The sequence below is a fragment of the Podarcis tiliguerta genome (assembly GCF_965153285.1).
Source record: "Podarcis tiliguerta genome assembly, chromosome: 3".
Taxonomy (NCBI): domain Eukaryota; kingdom Metazoa; phylum Chordata; class Lepidosauria; order Squamata; family Lacertidae; genus Podarcis; species Podarcis tiliguerta.
The window spans coordinates 17,953,053-17,977,056 of NC_139536.1; the positions used below are offsets into that span (position 1 = coordinate 17,953,053).

Genomic DNA, 24,004 nt, shown 5'->3' on the forward strand with positions numbered 1-24,004 from the left:
TATCAAATCTACAGGGAGCATTCCTAAGGACCAGAAAAAATATATAAGGTAGTCACACTCACACTCATTTCACAGTAATTGTTTAGAAGGTACCTGAATGATTTGCCCCATGACTTTCTTTCTAGGTGGGCTAGAGACTTACTTAAAAAAGAAAAAAGAAAACTCTGTCTTTGATCCCTGGCCACAGGCACATACACCTTAAAGTTTAACATGTACCTAAGACTTTTGGGATAATTCTTTATCAGTACCTCTCCCTACCTGCAGAAATCCCGAATTGCATTTCTTAATTGCATTCATGTTAAAAGATGTGCATGTGATGTGCTCAGTGCTTGAAAGGCAACTATGATGGATGCATATGTAGAATTTTTCCATGAAGGAGCTCCCCCACTAAGGCCCCAATTACTTGTTTGGGAAACTGAACTATTCATTTTCCTCTACAGTGAAGCTTATAAAATGCATATGGAAAATAGATGTTATCATTATTTAGAAATGGCTTTTGTATGCACTAGGATAAACTAGCTTTTCCTCTTAGGGTTCTGATCTTATATAGCCATTGTTGTGTTCCTAACTTTATACATTCAGCCAATATTTTTCTCGTTTGAAATAAAAATATATATAAATATATATATATAAAAAATATATAGGCACCTTCATCCCTCATACTTTTTTCTTTTCTGTTACATTTTGTCAGTGTTTTTAACATATATACCATAAAAAGGTAAAGGACCCCTGACAGTTAAGTCCAGTCGCAAACGACTGGGGTTGCTGCGCTCATCTCGCTTTATTGGCCGAGTGAGCCAACATTTGTCCGCTGACAGTTTTCCTGGGTCATGTGGCCAGCATGACTAAGCCACTTCTGGCGAAACCAGAGCAGCACACGGAAACACTGTTTACCTTCCCGCCGGAGCGGTACCTATTTATCTACTTGCACTTTGACGTGCTTTCGAACAGCTAGGTTGGCAGGAGCAGGGACCAAGCAACGGGAGCTCACCCCGTCGCTGGGATTCGAACCACCAACCTTCCGTTCGGCAAGCCCAAGGCTCAGTGGTTTAGACCACAGCGCCACCCGTGTTCCATATAATATATATAACATAAAATCATAGAATCACATGTTGGATCTCTGCCTCTTTCTTAACCATGTTACCTTCTTTCATCATGCATTTTATACTAGAATTTTCACCTCTTTTCTTTTAAGAATTTATATATTTTAGTACACCAGACAAAGGGAAAGTTTTCAAGTGTTAACATCTGGTCTGTGTGTTTGGGGTGGAATACTACTCTAATCTAAACTATATTTGGCTGACACTAATTGATTTCAAATTTTTTGGAAAATTGATTTCAGTTGCTTTATTGGCCTTCATTGCAAGCCCTCTGCTTAAAGAAAACATTTCGTTTTCCTATGGATATTTCCAGTTGACTGGACTGGTGCTGAGTTTGTTGCCACAGACAGGAGATGAACAGTTAAACAAGTAGAGAATATTCTGTTCCTTGGTTTTAAAACTCCTACATAGTTCAAACACCTGATGAGAAAAGCTGTCTCTAAGTACTCTAAGATTCCAACTGCACGAAGTCTTTTGACAAGGTTTCAAGAACTCCCACTACAGTCATCACACAGCAGAAGACAGGTCTTGATTTTCCTTCTATTTTGGACACATAGCTGGAGAGACGTGTGTGGGTTTAAATCTCTAACCACTGATTTTCTCCAAGGGATTGACTTTTGAAAATGCTTCTTTAATAAGCAGCCTGCTTTTTTCTTGCTTGTGTGTGATGAAAAGCCAGACACAAAGCTCTAAATCATTAAAGAGGATCTTTACCCTTCAAGTAAAACTATATATATATTGCATGGACTCCTATTACATAAGAGCCTTGCTGGATCGGATCAAAGGCACATCTAGCTTACCATTCTTTTCTCACAGTGACCAACCCAATACTTCTGGGGAGTCCTCAAGCAGGACGTGTGAGCAACAGCAGTCTCCCCATTTGTTCTTACTGGTATTCAACGGCATACCGCCTCCAATACTGGAAGTAGCACACAACCATCATAACTTGTAGCTTTTGTTAACTATCTCCTCCATGAATTTTTCTAATCCCATTTTAAAGCCGTCCAAGTGCTGGCCATCTTGTAGGAGCCTATTTCATAGTTTAATAATGTGCTGTGTGAAACTGCACTTCCTTTTGTCTGTTTTGAATCTTTCAGTTTCATTGGATGATGCCAGGTTCTAGAACACTCTTTCGTTAGGCATTAAATAAGTGGGGTACTGCAGGGTTCTGTCCTGAGCCCAGTGTTTTTCAACATCTTTATAAATGACTTGTATGAAGAAATAGAGGGGGTGCTCATCAAACCTGTAGGTGTTACCAAATTGGGAGGGGTAGTTAATACCTCAGAAGATAGAATCAGGATTCAATCTTACCTTTACAGATTGGAGAACTGGGCCAAAACTAGCAAAATGAATTTCAATATGGACATATGTAAGGTTCTATATTTGGGAACAATCAGATAGGGTATAGGGCATTGTAGGATAGGGCATTGTAGTGACTTGACTGGGAACTGCCCCACATAGAGAAAAAAGACTTGAATTGTAAATTCATTTGATGCTATTAATTTGCCATGAACATTCTCTTGGTCTTCTGTTAAAACAAATAATTGCTGTACAACCTGATGGGAACATCTTTTCTCTTTACCATTACTGTTGTTGAGTATGAACTGTGTGAAATGATGACTAGAGGGAAATGCTTATTCATGCTGCCCTCCTGAACTACTGAGACATAGTTAACACTCCTGTTTTTTGAATGATTACATATTTCACCTTTTCTGATTCAATAAATACTATTCCCTATCTTAGATATGTAGCAGGCTAACAAGAAAAAACTAATTGCTTTCTCCCACCCAAGAGGAACAATGTAATGCAATATTCAAAGAGGCAGTTAAAACCATGTCCAGTGGGAAAGCTGTTGCATAGAGGAAGACTCATATTCATTTTACAGTGGGCATAATCAGTTGCATTTTGAAGATTTGTAAATTTGTTGTCTTTTTCAGAGCTCTGTGGCTACATACCAACATGGTTGGTAGCCCTGTTGGCATGAAACTTTGATGCCCCAACCCCCTTCTTGGAGGGACTGAGCACTTGCAAAAGGGAATGTTACGGTGGACAGTGCATTTAGAAGGTGGGCCCCGGAGAGTAAACCACGCTGCTGTGGCTGTTGGACACAAAGTCTACTCTTTTGGCGGTTACTGTTCTGGGGAAGACTATGAGACACTGCGACAGATCGACGTTCATGTATTCAATGCAGGTAAAATGAGTGTGGCTGCAAAGGACCTGAACAAGTAGCACTTTCATACGATTGAATGTTGTGATTTTGAGATCTTTAAATCCAAGGTCCACGTGCTGTTGCAAACAAACCCAGCTGGCTTATTTATTCAGCAGTGTTCAGTTAGCTGTTAAACATAGATGAGGTCACTAAGAATTTAAAAGTATCAAAAGCTGGAATTGTTCTTAAGGAGCATGGAAACCAGCCATTTCACACAACATGAACATTATATTTATTTGTTGTTTATCATTTATATATCAACATTCATTATAAAAAATATCAGAGCCATGAACAAGAGGTTAAAACTTAGAATTACAATACATTAAAGTATAAGATTGCAGTAATAATATACAGCAGTAAACAAATCAATGCATATATTTTTATATTAAAAAAAATACATGTATGCATCTTGCTGAAATTTCACCTCTTTGGGAGCTACTTGCTGTCTAGGAAAAGTATTGTGTATGAAGTGACCTTTAGTATATCATCAGAACAAGTTTGGGGAACAAATGTTGGAGCAAAGCTTCATTGTAGGAAGTGCTGAGGGAGGAAAAACTCCCTGATTTATGATTTCCCTTTCCAAGATATTTTGATAACCTTTAGGTTGCCTTGGAGAAGGAATAATCCTTAAAAATGAGTCATTGGTTGGGAAATGATTTGCTGCTGTGGAAAGAAATGGAATATTATTTACTTGTTTAAGCCAGAAGTTATACTGTATTAAGAACCAAACATATTTGCAGAAAATCAAAGGGGTTATAAAAACCATCAATTGTGTGTCCTAGGAAAAAAGAGTTTCACACATTTGCAGCCACAAAAGCAAAGGCAATTACTTTTTAAATTAGATTTATTTTTCTGATGGCTAACCGAACTTCATTTATTTTATTTTTTTCTTGCTAGATCAACATCCCTTTCCAAAAACTAGCTATCCAAGTATTCAGTGCTTTGTTTTCTTTATACAGTGAACACTGGAATAAGTGGTAGAGCTTCAATAACACTATAAATATGGCATCTTAAATTGTAAGGGCCTTCCCCATAACTACTATTCTGAACTGGAATACATATCTGCTGAAATTACAAGGTGGTCAAAGTTTCCCTTATTGATTATTTAATAAGAATCTATAAATAGCTTTCATAACTGAAAACATTTTTGATCATATAATTCATGGAGCAACTGTCACCATATTTTAGTTTTCAATACTATGAGACATAAATACATCTTTCACTCTGTTATTAAGTTGATTTTTTTTTTTTTTACTGCTGTTACCATATGAAAATAAAACAGCAGTCTGACACTAGCCGGTTGATACATAACGTATGGTAAGCATCAAGCCAAAATGCAACCTGTTCATAATTCAGGTTAAGAAAACAAGCTTGTGTTCTACTCTGTTGCAACAGGTTGGTTCACCCAGATGTCACACTTACAACTGACCAACCCCAAGCTCTTTGGGGAAGGTGCAAAAGCCTGTTAATGATCCACTTGATGATGCATGGACGAGCCTCATCAGTTAGTGGCAAACTTGGGTGCTTAAACAGGAATGGCGCAGTATGACCTAGATGCTGCTGAGCTATATAAATACTTGATTTTATTAACCTTAATTGGAAGGTGTTTTTTTTAAAAATACAGTTTTATTTGTTTAAACTGGGGAATCTCTTGGCAGCAGTCGTACACTATGGCATGGAGTTTTATGGAGCTAATTACAGATTTTCATTGTCATATGTGTAATATGCAGATTCCAGTGGAGAGTCAGAAGAGGGGAAGCAAACAGGAGTCTGGTAGGGCAGAGTAAGTTTCAACAGGACAGAGTAGTAGATTCAGTTATGAGAGAACCAAGCTCAAATACTCAGCAAAGAAGCACATTAGCCTTCAGCAATTGTCTTAGCCCAATGTTCCCAAGAACATTGTTGTGAAAATAGACAATAGAATTGTACATTAGTTGATTACTGCTGTTTTTAAATGATTAATAAGAGTTGAATATTTTTACTTTTTCTAGTGTGCGCTGTCTTACATATTCTAATCTGCCATTTGACTACCCATTTCCCTATTTTGAGCTTTTACGTACACTGTGTGCTTTTAACAATGTTTAACCATTACCCTAAATGGACCTTCAAAGCAATTTTCTCTGCTTTGTACTCATGTGTGTTAATTCTTTTAGAACTCTTGAATATATGTCGTCTTTTAATGGAGCAACGGTTGAAAATACTATTTTCATTAGGTATGCTTTATCTGGCACCAGCATCTATATAGTGTAACACATTTGCAACAGGTTGTTCAAAGTGTTGGTGCTGACCTTTAAAGCCCTAAACGGCCTCGGTCCAGTATATCTGAAGGAGCGTCTCCACCCCCATTGTTATGCCCGGACACTGAGGTCTAGCACCGAGGGCCTTCTGGCGGTTCCCTCATTGCAAGAAGCGAAGTTACAGGGAACCAGGCAGAGGGCCTTCTCGGTAATGGCGCCCGCCCTGTGGAACGCCCTCCCATCAGATGTCAAAGGAAAAAACAACTACCAGACTTTTAGAAGACATCTGAAGGCAGCCCTGTTTAGGGAAGCTTTTAATATCTAAGGACTATTGTATTTTAATATTTTGTTGGAAGCTGCCCAGAATAGCTTGGGAAACCCAGCCAGATGGGTGAGGTATAAATAATAAATTATTATTGTTATTATTATTACTAGGTGAACATTTTTCACATTCTCTTAGTGGTATAACTTTTTTAGCATCTTTTCATTGTTCTCTCTTTCCTTTTTATTTTCCCTTAGTAAAGTAATGTTTTGCAATCTTAACACGCGCACGCACGCACACAGACACACACACACACACACACGAGAGAGAGAGTACTGCATGACAGCATTGGATTTCCTCCAACAATTATGAGTTGTTAATCCAAGCAATTGAATTGTTTGTCAGTTAGTATCTGTGCATAGCAGCCTGATGCATAAGAGCAAGCCAGTCAAGTAACACTGTGGGCTTTTTCCTTTTAGTCTCTCTGCGCTGGACCAAACTACCACCAGTGTGGACAAACAGCAGGGACCATGTGAGGGAAGTTCCATACATGAGATATGGACACTCTGCAGTGCTTATTGAGGACACCATCTACATTTGGGGAGGCCGCAATGACACTGAGGGAGCCTGCAATGTCCTATACGCCTTTGACGTCAGTAAGTGTTGTTCGCTGCTCCCCATATCCCTGGCTGTCACATGCTGCTGAAAGTGTATATTCTAAAAAGTTGCAGTTTGTCTCCAGGTTTAAACTGGGAACAGCAGGTGTGAAAGTACTTAATCTTGTTGATTATAACTTTTATAGAAACGTGATTAATATTTTCAAAGAACATGGGAATTGTTGGAGACCCACTGTACAGTCTTCAGTCTTCCTGACTGGTGCTTCATGGAAATTATGCTCTCACTCCTGTGGGCAGCACACAATGCAGGGGGACTGCGTACAGTAGCAGGAAAAGGGTATGCTGCATCAAGGGAAGGTGTTGGCATATTTTTATTTCATTTATTAACCACTTCCTATGAAGCATTTTGAAGTGAATTTTCAATACAAAACAATTGCATATATAAAACCAGATAAAACAATTGCATGTGTAAGTTGCAGATCAGTTCAGATACTGATCAGAACTCTTCACATAAAAGGTTTGTTGAAAGAGGAAGCTGTTCAACAGGAAAGAAGGAAACTAATCAGAAGGAAATAATGAGAGAACCAATATCTTAAAAACTCTCCATGCGATGAGAGATGGGCTCTCAGTTCTTGGGCTCTCTTTCCAGGTCTAGCTAATTCTCTAACAAATTTGCTTTCTCGGTATCTTGGAGTTCATTCTGGGGAGCAAAACTAGATATCCATAGAATTCTGTTGTACATAGGGGCGTCACACAGCTGCCAAACTGATTTTTGTTTGAGAAGTGGTGGGAAAAGCTGCAAAGAACTGTTGCTGTCCAGAGTCCTAGGCAGCCTTGGATGCACTTGCTTGTGCAATTTCCTACCATCCCTGGAAAGCAAGTCTACTAATCCTTCCCCTCTCATGGGAAAAGGTGGAAACCCTCTTGCATGAGTCACTTCAGGCTAGACAAAGCCCTGAAGCTATTCTGCAAGGCATTGTCCTTTGTTGGCTTGCAAATGCTATCTGTATTAGATGTCACAGGCTGCTCCAGTCTCTAGTTTCATATGTAGCTCTTGGCCGAGGTCTCTAGGGGTAGCACATGACTGGATTTAGAAATCCAAGCATGGCTCACATCCCACTAGGAGCAAGGCTCACTTTCCCTTTGTGCTAATAATCTCCACAGAGTTTACATTGACCTTGTGTTGGAATGGAATACTTATCCAGTTAATCTAGGTGGGTGGCTGTGGATGGAAGCCAGGTTGTGAGAGATTCTTGGGTGCTAGAGGATTATGAACAGGCCGCTCTATTCTGCTTCCTGGAATAAGCACTGAAGCTGACTGCCAACTGTGGTTAGGCAATCTCTTGCTTCTCCGAGGATTATCTGTACTTCTTTTTATGGACTTCTGAGACAGGTGCTTGCTTTAACTTTGCAGATAACCAGGCAGCCTTGCATTAAAAATATTTTTCAGGTACTGAAAAATACTCTCCTACAGTTTAATTGCTTCCCAAAATATTGCAACTGTTTCTTACTTTGTAACACACAGTAGGATAATCGTGAAATCTCACAGAATGTGAGTGGTGGCTTTACACAGTTTTAAGATAGCTTCTAGAGAGGCAGCTGCTGTTCCACAGTCCTGTGTGGAAGAGAATGTATAAGTGGTTCCTTCCTTAAAAAGAGAGATATGTGTGTGTTTAGGATTTTTTCCCAAGGGCCATGCCCTTTTTCATTAATTCCTGAAAATAACATTCTGTGTCTGCTAGTAATGGCTCATCTCTCTGTTTTTTTGTTTTTAACGTATTAGGCACGCACAAATGGTTCACACCAAAAGTTTCTGGAATGGTTCCGGGAGCAAGAGATGGACATTCGGCTTGCGTCTTGGGAAAGAGCATGTATATCTTTGGGGGATATGAACAACTGGTAAGTTAAGATCTCTGCTATTTGTGTTCAGGTCTGCATGAGAAATGGTGCTTCCAAATCAAGTTATTTAAAGAGAATTCTGAGTGGTCCCTCTGCTCCCACTTCACTTCCCCCCCTCTTTCTTTACTTTACCAACAATTATAAAGGTAAAGGTACCCCTGCCCGTACGGGCCAGTCTTGACAGACTCTAGGGTTGTGCGCCCATCTCACTCAAGAGGCCGGGGGTCAGCGCTGTCCAGAGACACTTCCAGGTCACGTGGCCAGCGTGACATCGCTGCTCTGGCGAGCCAGAGCTGCACACGGAAACGCCGTTTACCTTCCCGCTAGTAAGCGGTCCCTATTTATCTACTTGCACCCGGGAGTGCTTTTGAACTGCTAGGTTGGCAGGCGCTGGGACCAAACACGGGAGCGCACCCCGCCGCGGGGATTCGAACCGCCGACCTTTCGATCGGCAAGCCCTAGGCGCTGAGGCTTTAACCCACAGTGCCACCCACGTCCCTAGACCAACAATTATATTTAAAGACATTTGTGAATTAAGTTAAAGATCACTGAAATGTTCTCTATTGTAATCCCACACTGTCACATCCTGATAATAATGCCAAACTTTCATCGTAGCTGATGAACTCCAAGCATGAGGCCATGTCCTGTGCATATTTATTGAGTAGGATTTACTCCCAAGAGTATTAGACTGTAGCCTTAGTCTGCACCTAGGTTTAAAGGGCTAGATGTATTTAGAGCCAAAGTCTTGCTGCTTATGCATCTCCGTGCTCCTTGCCTCTTAGAGAGCAAGCTGCTGTACTGTTGATTGGTAAGTAAAAAGCAAAACTCAATTTAGTCTATTGACATTTCAGGCATAATTGCCTTTGTTGACAAGCCACTACATTTGTATTTTCCTCCTCTTTCTTTTTATGACAGGTTGCAGTTCTGAATGCTGTCCTGGGTTATTTATATGAAGGGCAGTAAACAAATATCTTAGATCAAATTGTCAAACCTCTTAAAAGTTGGATTGCATCAGAAGGATGAATAGTTGCTAATTTATGAATAGGTGTTAATTTGTTCTGTGAACTGCCCTGAGACCTCTGGGTATAGGACGGTGTATAAACTCTAATAATAATAATAATAATAATAATAATAATAATAATCACAGAAACAGTCCAAAGGGAGACTAGTTCAAGTCCCTGACCTATCAGATGACTAAAAATTTCAAACTTTCTAAGAGATGTGTTGCATCAGAAGTATGAGCAAATGTTAATTTATGCTTGGAAACAGACTTAGATTTTCTAAGTGTTGTCTTTCTAGATGACTTTCTAGTGTTGTCTTCACCATCACTAGAGAGAGATTCCACAAGTTCTTAAGACAATCATAATTGTGCTTATAAGATGTGCAGAATGTTTTCCCCTCCTGCTTATTCTTGCAATTACTGTAAAATAGATAATAGACCACCTCTGTTTTCTGGTGGTGACTGAGTTATTTGGAACAGATGGTGTCCAACAGCCATCCATTGATTTGTGGCTGAGCAGAGATTTAACCTGTTTCCAGTACACAAGCAGCTGGATCTCACTGGCTTTTTCAGTGACTAGATCAGGCTTCCTCAACCTCGGCCCTCCAGATGTTTTTGGCCTACAACTCCCATGATCCCTAGCTAGCAGGACCAGTGGTCAGGGATGATGGGAATTGTAGTCTCAAAACATCTGGAGGGCTGAGGTTGAGGAAGCCTGGACTAGATCTCATGGCAAATGAGTTTGTTTTCAGTGGATTTACAGCATTAATTAAAGTCTGTGTGGCAGGGTACTGAAACAAACGAAAATATGGTGATGGGATTTAAGGGACTCACCAGCAACTCCAAAGATTTTATCTCTCTCCATGGTAGGTCCAAGTGTTACAAAACTTTGGCAAACTCAGTAATCTAGTATCTTTTACAGGTTGTTGCTAATTATGCATTCCTCTCAGAACATTTAGCTTAAGGCTTGTCTGGTCTGACTTAGGGACTCTTTAACAACTCCAGCTGAGGTTAATGAGAGCTACTGACGTTTAGCACTTACTTAAAAGAAGGGCAAAAGGCAGCCTTTGCTATCTCACACCAGACATTCAGAACCAGTGTACTGTAAATCATGGTTTTAATCTCTCACATTACTTCTTTTTTTCTGTATATAAACTGGAGTGGCATATGTATATTCAATGTGTTGTTTGGATAGTGTGCACTGATGTGAGTCAGTCTGAACAGCTGCTTTGTTTTCTGAGCCACCTATTTCAGTTCCCTTAATATATTTCAGCTCCACAGGGAAATGCTGAAGAATTAACTCTGTTTTTATCTCTAGAGAGCAAAATAACCAAGGGCCTTTAGAATGCCTGGCAGTGCTTGATCCAGCATCCCCACTAGTTTAATAATTTCTCTTTCTTTCAGGCTGATTGTTTTTCAAATGACATCCACAAATTGGATAGCAGCAACATGATTTGGAGTCTGATCTGTACAAAGGTCAGTATTGGTGTTAGTATGTCTTTGGGTCCTGCATGTGACCCTGTTTGCCATTTAACTTTTGTCTGCTTTCGTTTGTAGTCAACAGAATTTTGAGCACCCAAAATCCCCTTTCGCCTACATCCCCTTTCATATCTTTTACTCCTAAAGTAACTTCCATTTCCCTTTGACTTACTTAACAGGAGTCTCTTGTTTCAGGGCACACCAGCTCGATGGAGAGATTTCCACTCAGCCACAATAATTGGGACAAAGATGTATGTGTTTGGGGGAAGAGCAGACCGCTTTGGGCCATTCCACTCCAACAATGAGATCTACTGTAACCGAATCAAAGTATTTGACACAGACACAAACTCTTGGCTGGACTCGCCTCCCACTCCCCTCCTTCCTGAAGGCAGAAGGAGCCACTCAGCATGTAAGTCATCATTACACTCCATCGAGCGTGAGAAGTCTAATTAAGATTAAAGAGAAAGTTGTAGTTGGCCAATCAGGCACAAGTCTTCAGAAGATCAAGTAGTGGCCTTTGTTGTTTTTAGAAAGCAACAATGAACAGGGAATCAGCACATAAATCAGTCTTGTGCATCTCCCATTGAGAGAGGTGCCCATTATCAATTTTGGACAAGATGGAAAAACAGAGGACAAGAATTTGGAGTCAGTTGCTTACCTCCCTCCTTCCGCCAATATGAAATTATTTTTAATCTAATGTAAATGGACAACCTTAGCTCTGAGTGTGGCATGCAATAACACATGAGTCCTGCTGGATCAGACCAAAGGCCCATCTTGTCCAGCATCCTGTTCCTATACCGACCACCCAGATTGCTTATGGGAAAATCATAAACAGAACTTGAGTGCAACAGCATTCTCCCCACTTGTGATTCCTAACAACTGGTGTTCATAGGGAAATAGCACAAAAACTTTTCAGTTGTAACTGATATGAAACTGAGCTTTGTTTTAGGTGTCCTGACATGTAATTTCTCTATTCCCTACAGTTGGCTACAATGGAGAGTTGTATATATTTGGTGGCTACAATGCACGTCTGAACAGACACTTTCACGATCTCTGGAAATTTGATCCAGGTATTTTTAATTGACATTCCTTCTTATTACTGGTATTACAGGAACCTCCAAGAATCTCTGCTGTGATCAGGGCTACAGCTATGCATTAATCACATTTCCTCCATGCCCCAGATGCTCCCATATGTTTTGTAGGATGTATATGTTCAACAGATGCATGTAGCATGTGCTCACAAACACATAGAGATTCCATCAGTAAGGAGTGGTGAGGTCTTGGACCCAGTTAACAGTATTAGCTGAAGTGGTAGTTGCTATATTGATTTGGAGCTCAATGCACTAATGGCAACATTGTACTCATGAGGAAGGGAAAGCTAAACAGCCACACTCCATAAAGCTCCAGGCATATGTCAGGGGCACCACAAATACTGGTTCCTTAATCTGAGCCTGGAGTGAGTCTCCCTGACCCTGCAGCCTTTGTCTATGAACTGTTGCTGTCTCTGCCAACAGTAACAGCAATACCAGTACCTGTTCGGGATTGTGGAGGCCAGGGGTTGACCGTGCAGTACTGCACAGTAGACTTTTGGATCATGCCTTTGATGGATGAGTATATCCATTAGGAGCTTCAAACCCTCCACCCTTTTATTTGCATCTCTCCGTTGGTCATGTGGCTCTGTGGTACTGATATGGCTCACTGCTAATGAGTTCTCAAATAAGAGATTCAGAAGAGTGTAGCTTCTTCAGGAATATGTTTTATGGCCAGCTGCTTTTCGCTAGTGGGCTGATGCTCCCTGGCCAGGCTTCTTAGGAACTGGGACACACACATGCACATGTGCACACATCGCCATGGCCACCAGCACCTTCCTGTGCATGGTCATGTCTGCTCTGCCACCTCTCAGTGTGAAAGGGCAGGATATAGCAGAGGCCTCCATAATGGTGCAGAAACCTCTTGGGCACCCTTTTCTTCAGCACTAGAGAGAACGGCGACCCTTCAGTGAGATTTTACAGACTAAAGTACTGGATAGTCCTAGCAAATATAGCTTCAAATCCCTGCTTAGCCAGAAACTCGCTAAGCTCTGCTTTAGATCAAAAGATTGCTTTTCAACCTCAGAGGGCTGAGTTTAAAAATGAATGAGAAAATAATTTTAAATTACCCTTGTATTCTGTACATACATCCAAAGAGCCCACAAATTCTCTTTTCTGAAAAGCAGCTGAGACCTCTTCAGATTGTTCCCGCTGGCTGCTTCAGCCCCTGTCTGCCACCTTCACTTTGACTTTCCCCATGCCGCAGTTGACCTGTAAGCTCCAAGCTAAGGCCGCCGCCACTACCCCTGCTCAGCTTGGATGGATTGATTGAATGTTATTGCTGTGGGCTCAGCCAGTAAGTAAGCGGCATGCCCAAGGAAACACAAGGTCTGTAGAAGTAGCGGGGAAATCGGCAGGCAGGGGCGGGGTGGAAACTAAGAGGAGGAAAAAACACCCACCAACTCAGTGAGGACTGAGCATGAACAACTAGGGACTGTAGGATGGGAGTACCCTGGAAGAAGACATGGCTGGATGGAACACATCCATTGTCTGATCACTGCAGCTTGTGGAAGTGAATTCCTTACATTAATTATATGTAGGTATGTCATTGGTTTAAAATATTTATTTACTGTGTCTCATTACACTAATAACAAGGCAGCATACAATTAAATAATTCAATATACAATCAGAATGATCCAGTAAAAAGAACATGGCAATTACAGTAACTAGGAATTGTTCAGCTGATGGCAGAGGCTGGAGAAAGCTTGAGCAATCGGATGTGTTTTAACAGCGGGTGGAAATTCACTGTAGCAGGTGTATACTACATGAGTAGGGAGCTCATTCTACAGAGCAGGGGTGCCTCAAAGCTGCCATGAAATAAATATGGCCGCCTCTGAATATTTTCATGAATGGGCAGGCCTGTGTGGGAGAAGGCATTCTTTCAGAAAACCTGATCCAAAATTGTTTAGGCAAGGCTATCCTAGCATATCTGGCAAACCAGCCAAGGATAGCAAAAGGCACTCCTAGCCACTGAGGTTATTTTTGCCTCCAGTGACAAAGATGGATCAAGGAGCACTCCCAGAACATGTACCTGTTCCCTCAGAAGGAATGCAACCCCATCCAAAACAGGTATGCACTCTAGTTCCTGGGAATCACTTGTGCACAGGAGTATTAGTATTTAGCTTCAGCTTATTGGCTCTCAACCTGCCCACTCATGCATCCAGACACCAGCCTGGGGATTGCAAGGCCCCACCTTAAATGATGTGAAGTGATGCTTATGTATGTCCTCAGTTTACTGCCACACAGTTCCAATTATCTCACCACACCCTTAGTATGATGCTCATGGGGGAGGTTTGTCAGTGTATGCTCCAGAGAGTAACTACGTCCTGCCTTTATTATATTCATACAACTAACTTGCCAATCTCCACTCTATAAAGGAGAGAGGGTAGCAGGCATCTCTGTGGGGATGTCTCAGTGGTTATGGCTTCTGTACTTCATGCAGTTACCAATAGATGGCAGTGCACCCACATGTACTCTTCAAAAAGAAAGTTAATGCATAGTTCAATCTGTAGAATGTTTTCAGAAGATGCTGTGTGGTTTCTTAATTCTGAGTTCTACGGTTGTCACTTTCTTCTCATTTGCCCTCTAAAGCAATTGCTTTTTCAAGGGTCCTTATGCAATAAATATCCAGGGGTTTTTTAAGTGAAGTGCAACCAGAACAGCTGAATGCTTTGAACTATAATATCCTTAGTCTTCCAAGAGAATTTGGAAGAGTTCCCTTTATTTTATTTCTTTATTTTTTTTATTAAAGATTTTCTTGTTTTACAGAAGTGTAATGTCTCTCATATTTTTTCCCATGTAACATTTTTACAAATCCGTTTCATTTGTTGAGACATTGGGGGGGGGGAGGGAGGGAAGATGGGGAGGGGTCGGGTGGCGATGTTGAGTTTCCTTTATTTTAGGAGTTGTGGTGTTTCTTGCTTCACACAGTCCTGGGTGACTTGAAGGTGTGAAATCTGTATCCTCGTTAACTGCTGGAAATGTTCAGCTTGTACAATGAAACATACAGCTTTGCATACATTTCATGTTTGGGATTATTGGTGAAAAGGAATGTATAGCTGTCCCAGGGTTTTTCTGTTTAACCAGAAGATCCCTGCTCCGTTGGGAATAAAATATCAAGAGTGCAAACAAACATTTTTCATGAAGAAAAGACTGCGATATTTGAAACCTGAACATCTCTTTCACTTCCAAGCAAAAAACCTCAAGTGTTTCTGCTGAAAAGCAGAAGGTTTGTTTCTGTGTGTTAAATTTGTAAACTTCTTAGAACTAGAGCTTGTTCATGCGGCTTGTCTTTACCAGGATTGCTTGAAATATTCAGCTTTCATGCTGTATGTGTTTTCTCCAGTTTCTTTCACCTGGAAGAAAATTGATCCCAAAGGGAAAGGGCCATGTCCTCGCCGCAGGCAGTGCTGTTGTAGAGTAGGGGACAAGATCATCCTCTTTGGAGGCACAAGGTGAGTGGTATATCAGATTGGCTTTCTTGGTGTCTTGACTTTGGATTTGAAAATGCACTGTTCAGTTCTTAAGCAATGACAAAGAACCAAAAACAAGCCTTACCACAAACACACCATCGATCATTCCACAGGCTGTGTTCAGTCTATTTCTAGTGTACGAGATTGATTCTGAGCCCTCGAGTCTCTCCTGTAGGCCAATTTCTTAAGCCAACTTACATTGTCCCTGACCGTTGGTCATAAAGACTGGGAGTTGTAGTCCAAAATCCAATGCTGTAAGATTGGAGATAAGAGAAATGCTCCCTGCTATTTAAAAAAACAAATTTTAAAATCTCTGGTAATAGTGCTAAGCACCACAGTGCTAAAATTGAAGATAAGCTTATTTCCAGTTTTAGCGCTTTGGTGCTTAGCACTAACACTGAATATAAGAGATCACTTGTCTCCAGTCTTAACACTTAATGTTTTGATCAGAGATAGCAGATCTATGTGCTCGATGTCATATGTCAGGTGACTGACAAGGGTGTGTGGTTTGCCCAGAATGGCTTTGCAGGCCAAGATCAGAGGCCTGGTAGGCCTAACTAGGTATGCAGGCCAGAGTTTCCTTCTGCTATTCCAAAGCTGCCTACTGCCATTTTGTGATTTTTTTATATTTTTTATTTTGCTTCTCAGTTCCTCCTTTCCCAGTTGGAGAGTACAGTAGTTATGAACTCTTGTAGAATTTTCACCCAATTTGTAGGTTGCATGATGTGGTATACAATTTAGATTGTATCTAGCATTGTGAACCATTGAGTTCAGTGCAGAGAGTAATGGACTTAGTAAATAAAAGTTCAGATTACACCTTAGCAGTCTGAGTGGTCAGCCTTAGCAGTCGTAATCTCATACAAGTCACACTGTCTTATATCTGGTTCCCCATCTGCAACATAGAATTATTTAATGCCCTACTTTGTAACAAAAATTCATGAGACAAGGAAGGTTTTTTAAAAACTGTACATTAAACATACCGTAAAATATGAAAACTATGCTGTTATTGTTTGAGACTCAGTTTTTCTCCTTTTTCCATGGATCATGTTCAGTTTCACAAAAGCGGGGGGGGGGGGGGGGAATCATAATGTCATAAAGAACCAAAAAGGATATCTCCTCCCATTTCCTGGAGTTCCATGTTAGTCCTTGCTTCAGAAAAATGTTGCAACATTTAGCAAGAATAGTGACTGTTAGCCGATTTTGCAGCTTGAGTGAATTAGACTGCAATAATGACTTTGCAGTTTCTGGAGTTCAAAGGCTTTATGCATGCAAGAGCTCTTTACAGGCTGAATAATGATGAGAGAGAGAAACCACAGACATATTGTCTGGAGAGAACAGCAAACAAAATGGCTTAAGCTTTGTGGCAGAGTTAGCTTAGACATAGAAGCTTGCAAACAAGTGCTGGCTAGATTGCTTGACAAAACAGTGGCCTTGTGTGGTTTAAAGTAACACATGCATTAACTACAAATTCAAGAGAACAAAATGTATTTGCTTTCCCCTGACAGTGACAACCAGCTCCTTAAAATGTCATTTTTATTGTTGTAATCTCTTAATTAACTGCTCCTGTGAGTCTTTTGGTGCTTTGTGATGATGCCAAAAGGTTTTGTGTGCCCCTTCCCTATTTTTCCCATTCAACTTTTACTTCCCTGCCCTTATGCCTATTAATTGAACCTAATCAGAGAGATCTCAGTGGGTTATGCTGTGGGTGTCTGCTGAGTTTTGAGGGGAGGGGGGTGTTGATCCCACTCTGGGTTTCATGCAGGAGCAGTAGCACAATTAGGTAATTTTGGACTCTGGACTTAAGGGCCATGCAGTGGGGGCCCTAATAAGCTGGAATGGTGTAGTACACTTCAAAATGTGGTAAACCCCCCCCCTCCATTGTTTGGGAGCCCACCTGCCAGTTTTGTCTGGTGCTCTGGACTTTTGTTCAGTAGTTGTGCCCTGATGGAATCATTGCACAGGGGAGGCAAGACAGGGAGGAAAATCTCACGCATTGTAGCAGCAGTTTCCTTGTATAGCACAACTCATTGCTCTTCACATCACCAACAACAGCCAGTTGCTGACATTCACACAGCTGCCTGATAATGCGTTCATTTCTCTACAGGAAAATTACATTTTTCTCAGTAACAAAATACTACTGCTTGGAAGGCAAAGGTGTGGGCAGTGCTTTGCAGATGAGGAAACAAATGTACATTTGGGGCACCGTAAACAATCCAGAAAGGCATGTAGAACCAGGAAGCCACTTGGGACTTCTCTGTGACAGTGACAGCTAAATGAGTGATAGAATTAGCTCTGTCTTCAAAGCTGAATTTAGCTAAAGGGTCTACTAACTAGGAAAGATGCTGGAGTTGGGGGTTGAGTTGTCAAACATTGGCAGTGACCTCAGCAAGATACAAGTTGGCTAGAAGTGATCTAGATACTAACCAGCTGCTATGAGCCAGGAAGTACGCGAGTGCAGCAGGACTTTTGGCATCTGAGCTTTTTCTTGATGGTAACCATATGTTAAGTATACAAATCTATAAATATAGACAAAGTAAATGTTTATTAGAAATTAATTTATTTTCTCACCTGTTTTACTTGGAAAGTTTCAAAGTAGGTTTTAAGCACAACCTACTAAGCTCTGTCCACTGTGACTCCTTCTATACTAATAAACTTGCAATGTTTAAAGACAAGCAAGATGAGATTAGTAAAGGTAAAGGGATCCCTGACCATTAGGTCCAATCGTGACCGACTCTGGGGTTGCGGCGCTCATCTTGCTTGATTGGCCGAGGGAGCCGGCGTACAGCTTCCAGGTCATATGGCCAGCATGACTAAGCCGCTTCTGGCGAACCAGAGCAGCGCACGGAAATGCCGTTTACCTTCCCGCCGGAGCGGTACCTATTTATCTACTTGCACTTTGACGTGCTTTCGAACTGCTAGGTTGGCAGGAGCAGGGACCGAGCAACGGGAGCTCACCCTGTCGCGGGGATTCGAACTGCCGACCTTCTGATCAGCAAGTCCTAGGCTCTGTGGTTTAACCCACAGTGTCACTCGGGTGCTCCTAAAACTAAAATGAGTGTTCTCAGGAAAACCCTAAACAGATTTAACCACCAACAGACATAACTTCTGGACAAAATACTGTCTCGCCTATTGGTCTGTCTTAAAGAAAAAGAAGAGCAGAGCGAGAGGCGCAGACAAGTGTTTGATGAATGGTTTGGGAGTATCTGAAGCTGCAATACTTCTACCACTACAGAAGTGTTGATATGATCAGATTTTTGCATGAGAAGACTTACGCAGCCCCCTGCGTAAGCGGCTGTAAATATAATTTAAACTTCCTTTGTAGTGAGTGTCAATAATAACATAACCTATTTTTTTCATAAGCATCTCATTAATGTTGTTATGACAGGGCTCAGTAGCCTGACCGGATTCATAAGGGTAAAAGCTTCAGAGGCCAGGAATATCCACTTTGTTAGGCATCGCCAGGTTGAAGATGTACATCAAAATTGAGAATATCAGAAACTTGAGACCAACAATGACAAACCAATTTTCCATATCATTGCCTTGGGCTGGTGGTTTCCTTCCCGTATAGCAAACTATACTTTCCATTCTTGAAGGCAGGATATCTCAGATGATGGACTGAGCTATTGATCTGATCCAGTAAGACTTATCTGATACGTTATTTAGACAGCCCCATTAACTCATGAGATTGGGAAGAACCAAAAGGTCATAAAGTCAAACACCTCCCCCTGAAGCACAATCTTCCAGCTATTGCACCATATCTATCTTTCTCGCTTTCTCTCTCTCTGTCACACAGAGATGCACACTCCCGATCAAAGTGTCATCTGTGTCACAAACCATCCAGTCAAGTTGTGTCAGTCTCTGATAACATCCATAAATTGTCTTGCCCTGCAGCAGAGGTAGATAATTTGTGGAATGTCAGATGTTGTTGGGACTCCCAACTCCCACCTGCCGGAGCCAGCATGTCCAATAGTTAGAGATAATGGGAGTTGTAGTTCAGCAACATTTCGAGAGCCATATGTTTGCCATGCCTGACACAGTCAGTCACTCACTGAGAATGAACTCTAGTGTAGCACAATATTAATCAGATGTCTGGAGTAGCCCCTCCATGTGGGGCTGCCTTTAATGATTTGGAAACCTCATCTAGTACAGAACGCAGCCAGCTGGATGCTGAGGCTAGGCAAGCGGATCCTGTGCTGATGCAGTGGTTGCCAATGCTGTTTCAAGCCCAATTTGAAATCCGAGGGCTGCATCCCCTCATAGGCAACATTTGGTGGGCATATGCCAGTAGTGGGCATGGCCAAAGGCAAAATTGGATGTGGCAATGACTGTGACACTTAGCTTTGCACAGTAGCCCCACAAAAGTTAATTTCTGCACCCACATACACCTCTCCCCATCCAGGCAAGCAACTGGTATTTTCAGAACCAAAGCACACATTCCAGCAAGGCACAAAGTACCGTATTTTTCGCTCCATTGGACGCACCGGACCATAGGACGCACCGGACTATAGGAGGGGGAGAACAGGGAAATTTTTTTTTCTTGTTTTCCCCCTCTAAAACAAGGTGCGTTCAAGGTGCATTCACCAGAGCTTGTGGGGCTGGCGGTGGGGGGAAGCGCTGCTTTCCCCCACCGCCAGCCTCAAAGATCCCTGAAGCCTTTGGAGCGCAGCCATCCCCAAGCTAGAACAGCGAGACGGAGCGCTCCGCAGAGCTCCGTCTTCCTGTTCTGGCTTTGGGCTTAGCGGTGCAGCCTGCATTCGCTCTATAGGACGCACACACATTTCCCCTTAATTTTTGGAGGGGAAAATGTGCGTCCTATAGAATGAAAAATACGGTACTCGAGGAGGAAGCTGAGCAGGGCTGGGGAGGAGGCATGGCCCGAGAAAGTCCCAAGGATCAGACACGGAGGCCTGGTGGGGCTGTATCTCACCTCTGGGTTTCAGATTCCTCAGTCTAGTTCCTCGTAAATGGTTTGGAATGAAGTTACTTGCAGGACTACCTCAGCCTACACACTGATCATCATCTGAAGCAAGCCCTGCTCGCACACCTATTTCCATTATGGATACTGGAACACAGGGCCACACAGTGAAGCTGAATGTTGGAAAACTCAGGACAGACAAAGTGCTTCTTCACACAGCACATAGCTGAACTATGGAATTTGCTTCCAGTAGATAGTGATGAACACCAGCTTAGATGGCTTTAAAAAAGAATTAGGCAGAGTCATGGAAAATAGGGCTATCAATGCAACTAACCGTGATAATTAATTTCTTCCTGTATGGATGGAAGGAGCATTTCTTTTGTACATTGGTTGCTGTCAAACAGAAGTGGGGCGTGTGCTGTTGCACTCAGGTCCTGCTTGCAGGCTTCCCATAGGTATCTCGTTGACCACTGTGAGTACAAGTTGCCTAAACAGGCCTTTGGCTTGATCCAGTATTCTGAGTTTGGTAGACTCAGGGAAGCTTGGTTTTAAGTTGCTTTGGGTTGCCCTGGGCAAAATAAAGTGTCTAACAAATAAAGGAAGGAAGGAAAGAGAAAGTTTTTTTGGCAGTGGTCTCACTTGTGGAATGCTTGCCAGTGGGGCTACATCATGCCCCCCCTTCATACCTTGACTATTTCTTGGATTCTAAAATTTGTTAAAGTTATCGTTATTTATTTACCAGGGTGGGTATGTTTTTAGTGTTATTGCTGGTCCTTGTCTGTTCCTAGCTTTGAGTATTACAGTTTTATTATTCTTGAATATTACTGCTAATTATATTGTATATTGATTGTTGCAACCTACCTTGGAAGGGTTTCTAACCCTACAAGACTGCCTGTAAATATGTTTAATAATGGCAATTAATTAGGTCATTTGATCTAAAAACGTTTTACTTGTCTTCACATGCGTCTTCCTTACACCCTGCCTGTGAACTAGGGGAACTAAGGATAGTACAGAAGTCACTTTTGATACATGAAAGATGTGGGGAACTTCCAGCATTTCTTTTACACTACTGAACAAAAGAATGATAGCGCTACTTTTTATTATTATAAATATAGGTCTGCAGAAAAGAGAAGGATATGCCTACCCTGCATATACATATTTTATATTAAGTATAATACCTTTAGATCTAAATAGAGAGAAAGGTCACATTATTGTAAACAATGAGTGTGATTGCCTATCATAATAGCATGTGCCATTTCAAAATGTTAGAAAAGTCACTTTTTCCTCAAAATTATGCTGCTAGATTTTTATCACCTTAAGTGAAAAAAGTAACATGTTACTATGAGCATATTAAAGCAATGAAATAAGAGTTCCAATAGCTTCTTCATTGTGGTTTTCCCACCTTCATTCTTCACTGTTGGAGTGTCACAATAAAAGTGCATTTGAAGTGCCTATTTTGTGTCCGAATTTGGGGGGGGGGCGGGGGATGGACAACTTTTATTGCACGTTACAGTTTCCCCCATCTTTTGCTGGTTTGATAAGACACTGTTTATAGTGTCGGGAGAGGATAAGAGGGCCAGAGAGGGGGGTTGGGCTGGAGAGGGAGCTTGGTTCACTTCCTCTGAGTAGCTATCAGGTATGCTCTGGAGCTGGCTGGCTTGATAAGACGTTTTTCCAGGAAGTTGTTGTAAATGAAGAGGTTGCTGCATCTTGTATTGTCCTGAAGGTGACAGGTCAGCAGGAAGTGGGGGTGGGGGGAGGGAAGAGATAAAATTTCAGCACAGAGCAAGGATTAGAGAGAACATAAGTGGAAAAATAACAGCCAGCAAATCTCTGGATCCATTGGAAAAATGGAACAGGAGGCATCAAATAGGGAGAGCTAAATCTTATCTGTCTGTTATTCAGACCCACAGGAGCCCTTGCCTCCCTGCTTTTTGCATAGCCTGTATTTCACATTTAGTTTGCAGTCTTCCGCTGAAGATAGACATAAGCTTTTAAAAGAGGTGAGAGTGATAAGTTTGCCACACTGTACCCACACATTTCTTCTGTTCTGCTGTTCTTTCTGGTCAGAAGTGTTTTGCATAAGCTGTACAAAAGCCACTTACTGGAGATAATAGTGGGATAAATGTACACAGTTGGAAATTGTTCTGCTCTCATCTCATCTTCAGTTCTGTGGTGAGAAATTACTTTTCCATTTTCAGATGTTTCTGTGGTGTTTTCTGTTGGTATACCATATAGTGAGGAGATCTCAACAGTTTATCTGCAGACCACAAATCAGTGTCCTCAGATGTGCTGTAGGGTCTGTTAAATATCTATCCCATTTCCTGAGGGATAGTTATTTTAGTCTGTTCAGCAAAAACAACAGAGAGTCTTGTGGCATCTTAAAGACTAGCAAATTTATTAGGGCATAAGCTTTTGTGGACCAGAGTCCACTTTGTCTGGTGCGTGGAATGCTGTCTTGAGTTGGCAGGGATATATAGCCATACACATGGGTGGAAAGAGAGAAATATGTTAGCAGTAAGATAAGAGGGAAATGGAAAGGCAGGAAACACAGATTGTAAAGCTTAAGTGTAAAAATAATTACAGTGACCAAACACAAACATGTTAGCAGATGTGTACTTTGATTCAGACATATATACAAACTTCATAGCTGGATGTTGAATGTTTAGTTAATCAACTCTTAAAATAGATCCTATCCTGGAGGAGCTGGCCTTCTGCAGCTCCTCTTGCCCAAAGAAGAAGAGAGTGCACAGCTTCACACTAACAAAATAGAATAGGGTCAGGGTAATTTGATAAAATTAACCAAACATGAGCTAATAACATAAGCAAAAAAAGTTTGTTTGTTTGTTTTAAAAAAAGATGCAGGTCTGATCTACTGAGCCTCTTGGGCTTGCCAGTCAGAAAGTCGGCGGTTCAAAACCCTGCAATGGAATGAGCTCCCATTGCTCTGTCCAACTTCCCCCAACCTAGCAGTTTGAAAGCATGCCAGTGCAAGTAGATAAATAGGTATCGCATCATACGCATTTACTTCCTAAACAGTGAGATTACTATGTGCGATATCTTGGGACTGAAGTTCCCCATTTCATTTGTTCTGACCATATGTAATACTAAACAGCGCTTGGTAGGACTTCAGCAAAAGGCACTTGTATTGCAGATGTACAGCATAGTGTTGATGGATGGAGGTTGCTAGAAGAACTGTATTACTGCTTATTTGATCCTTCCCGAAGGAATTCTGAATGTGATTGGATGCTCTTAAGCTCTCCGTTTCCAAATTTCTAGAGGCCTAGGAGTGTTGCATGTACTTTTTGTGTGTAGGATATGCAGTGGCGGCTGACAAATTAATTTGATTTGAATTCAAATTAATTTATTGGCCTTGCATTTACTGTCTAGGGAGTTCCGTTAAGAGATGTTATTGCCGGTTCTTGCTGATACTCCTCCTACCTAAGTTCAGCTGAGTAAAGTGTATAGAAAGTTGTTAAGGGAGCACAAACCGATGCTCAGATCATCTGGTGTGAAACAGTCAAGCTGACCCACCAGCTTGACTGGCCCCAGAGCCTGGCTGATAACAGAGTAGTAGGTGCCCCAGGTTATCCCTTCATGGGAGCCATTCACCCCCATGTCTGGCCTTATTCTTCTATAATCATTTTGGCCTTGAACTCTGACGTCTTTTAGCCCTTAAGACTTGTCTGTAATGCAGTAGACACTGCTTTTTTCTCCCTCACAAA

At 41.6% G+C, this 24,004-nt stretch overlaps 1 protein-coding gene across 9 annotated transcripts in view; it reads left to right on the forward strand.

The window, feature by feature from the left end:
* The window catches only part of KLHDC3 (kelch domain containing 3), a gene marked incomplete at its 3' end in the record, with an annotated part of 43,514 nt that overhangs the window by 10,312 nt on the left and 9,198 nt on the right, over positions 1-24,004 (forward strand). For all 9 annotated transcript variants that reach the window (XM_083433128.1, XM_083433126.1, XM_083433124.1 and 6 more), the window contains 7 exons: positions 3,038-3,291; positions 6,288-6,464; positions 8,209-8,324; positions 10,729-10,800; positions 10,999-11,212; positions 11,787-11,873; positions 15,238-15,346. In XM_083433128.1, coding sequence (XP_083289254.1) covers positions 3,138-3,291; positions 6,288-6,464; positions 8,209-8,324; positions 10,729-10,800; positions 10,999-11,212; positions 11,787-11,873; positions 15,238-15,346 — 929 coding nt within the window. In that variant the 5' untranslated portion in view covers positions 3,038-3,137. The remainder of the gene's footprint in view (positions 1-3,037; positions 3,292-6,287; positions 6,465-8,208; positions 8,325-10,728; positions 10,801-10,998; positions 11,213-11,786; positions 11,874-15,237; positions 15,347-24,004) is intronic.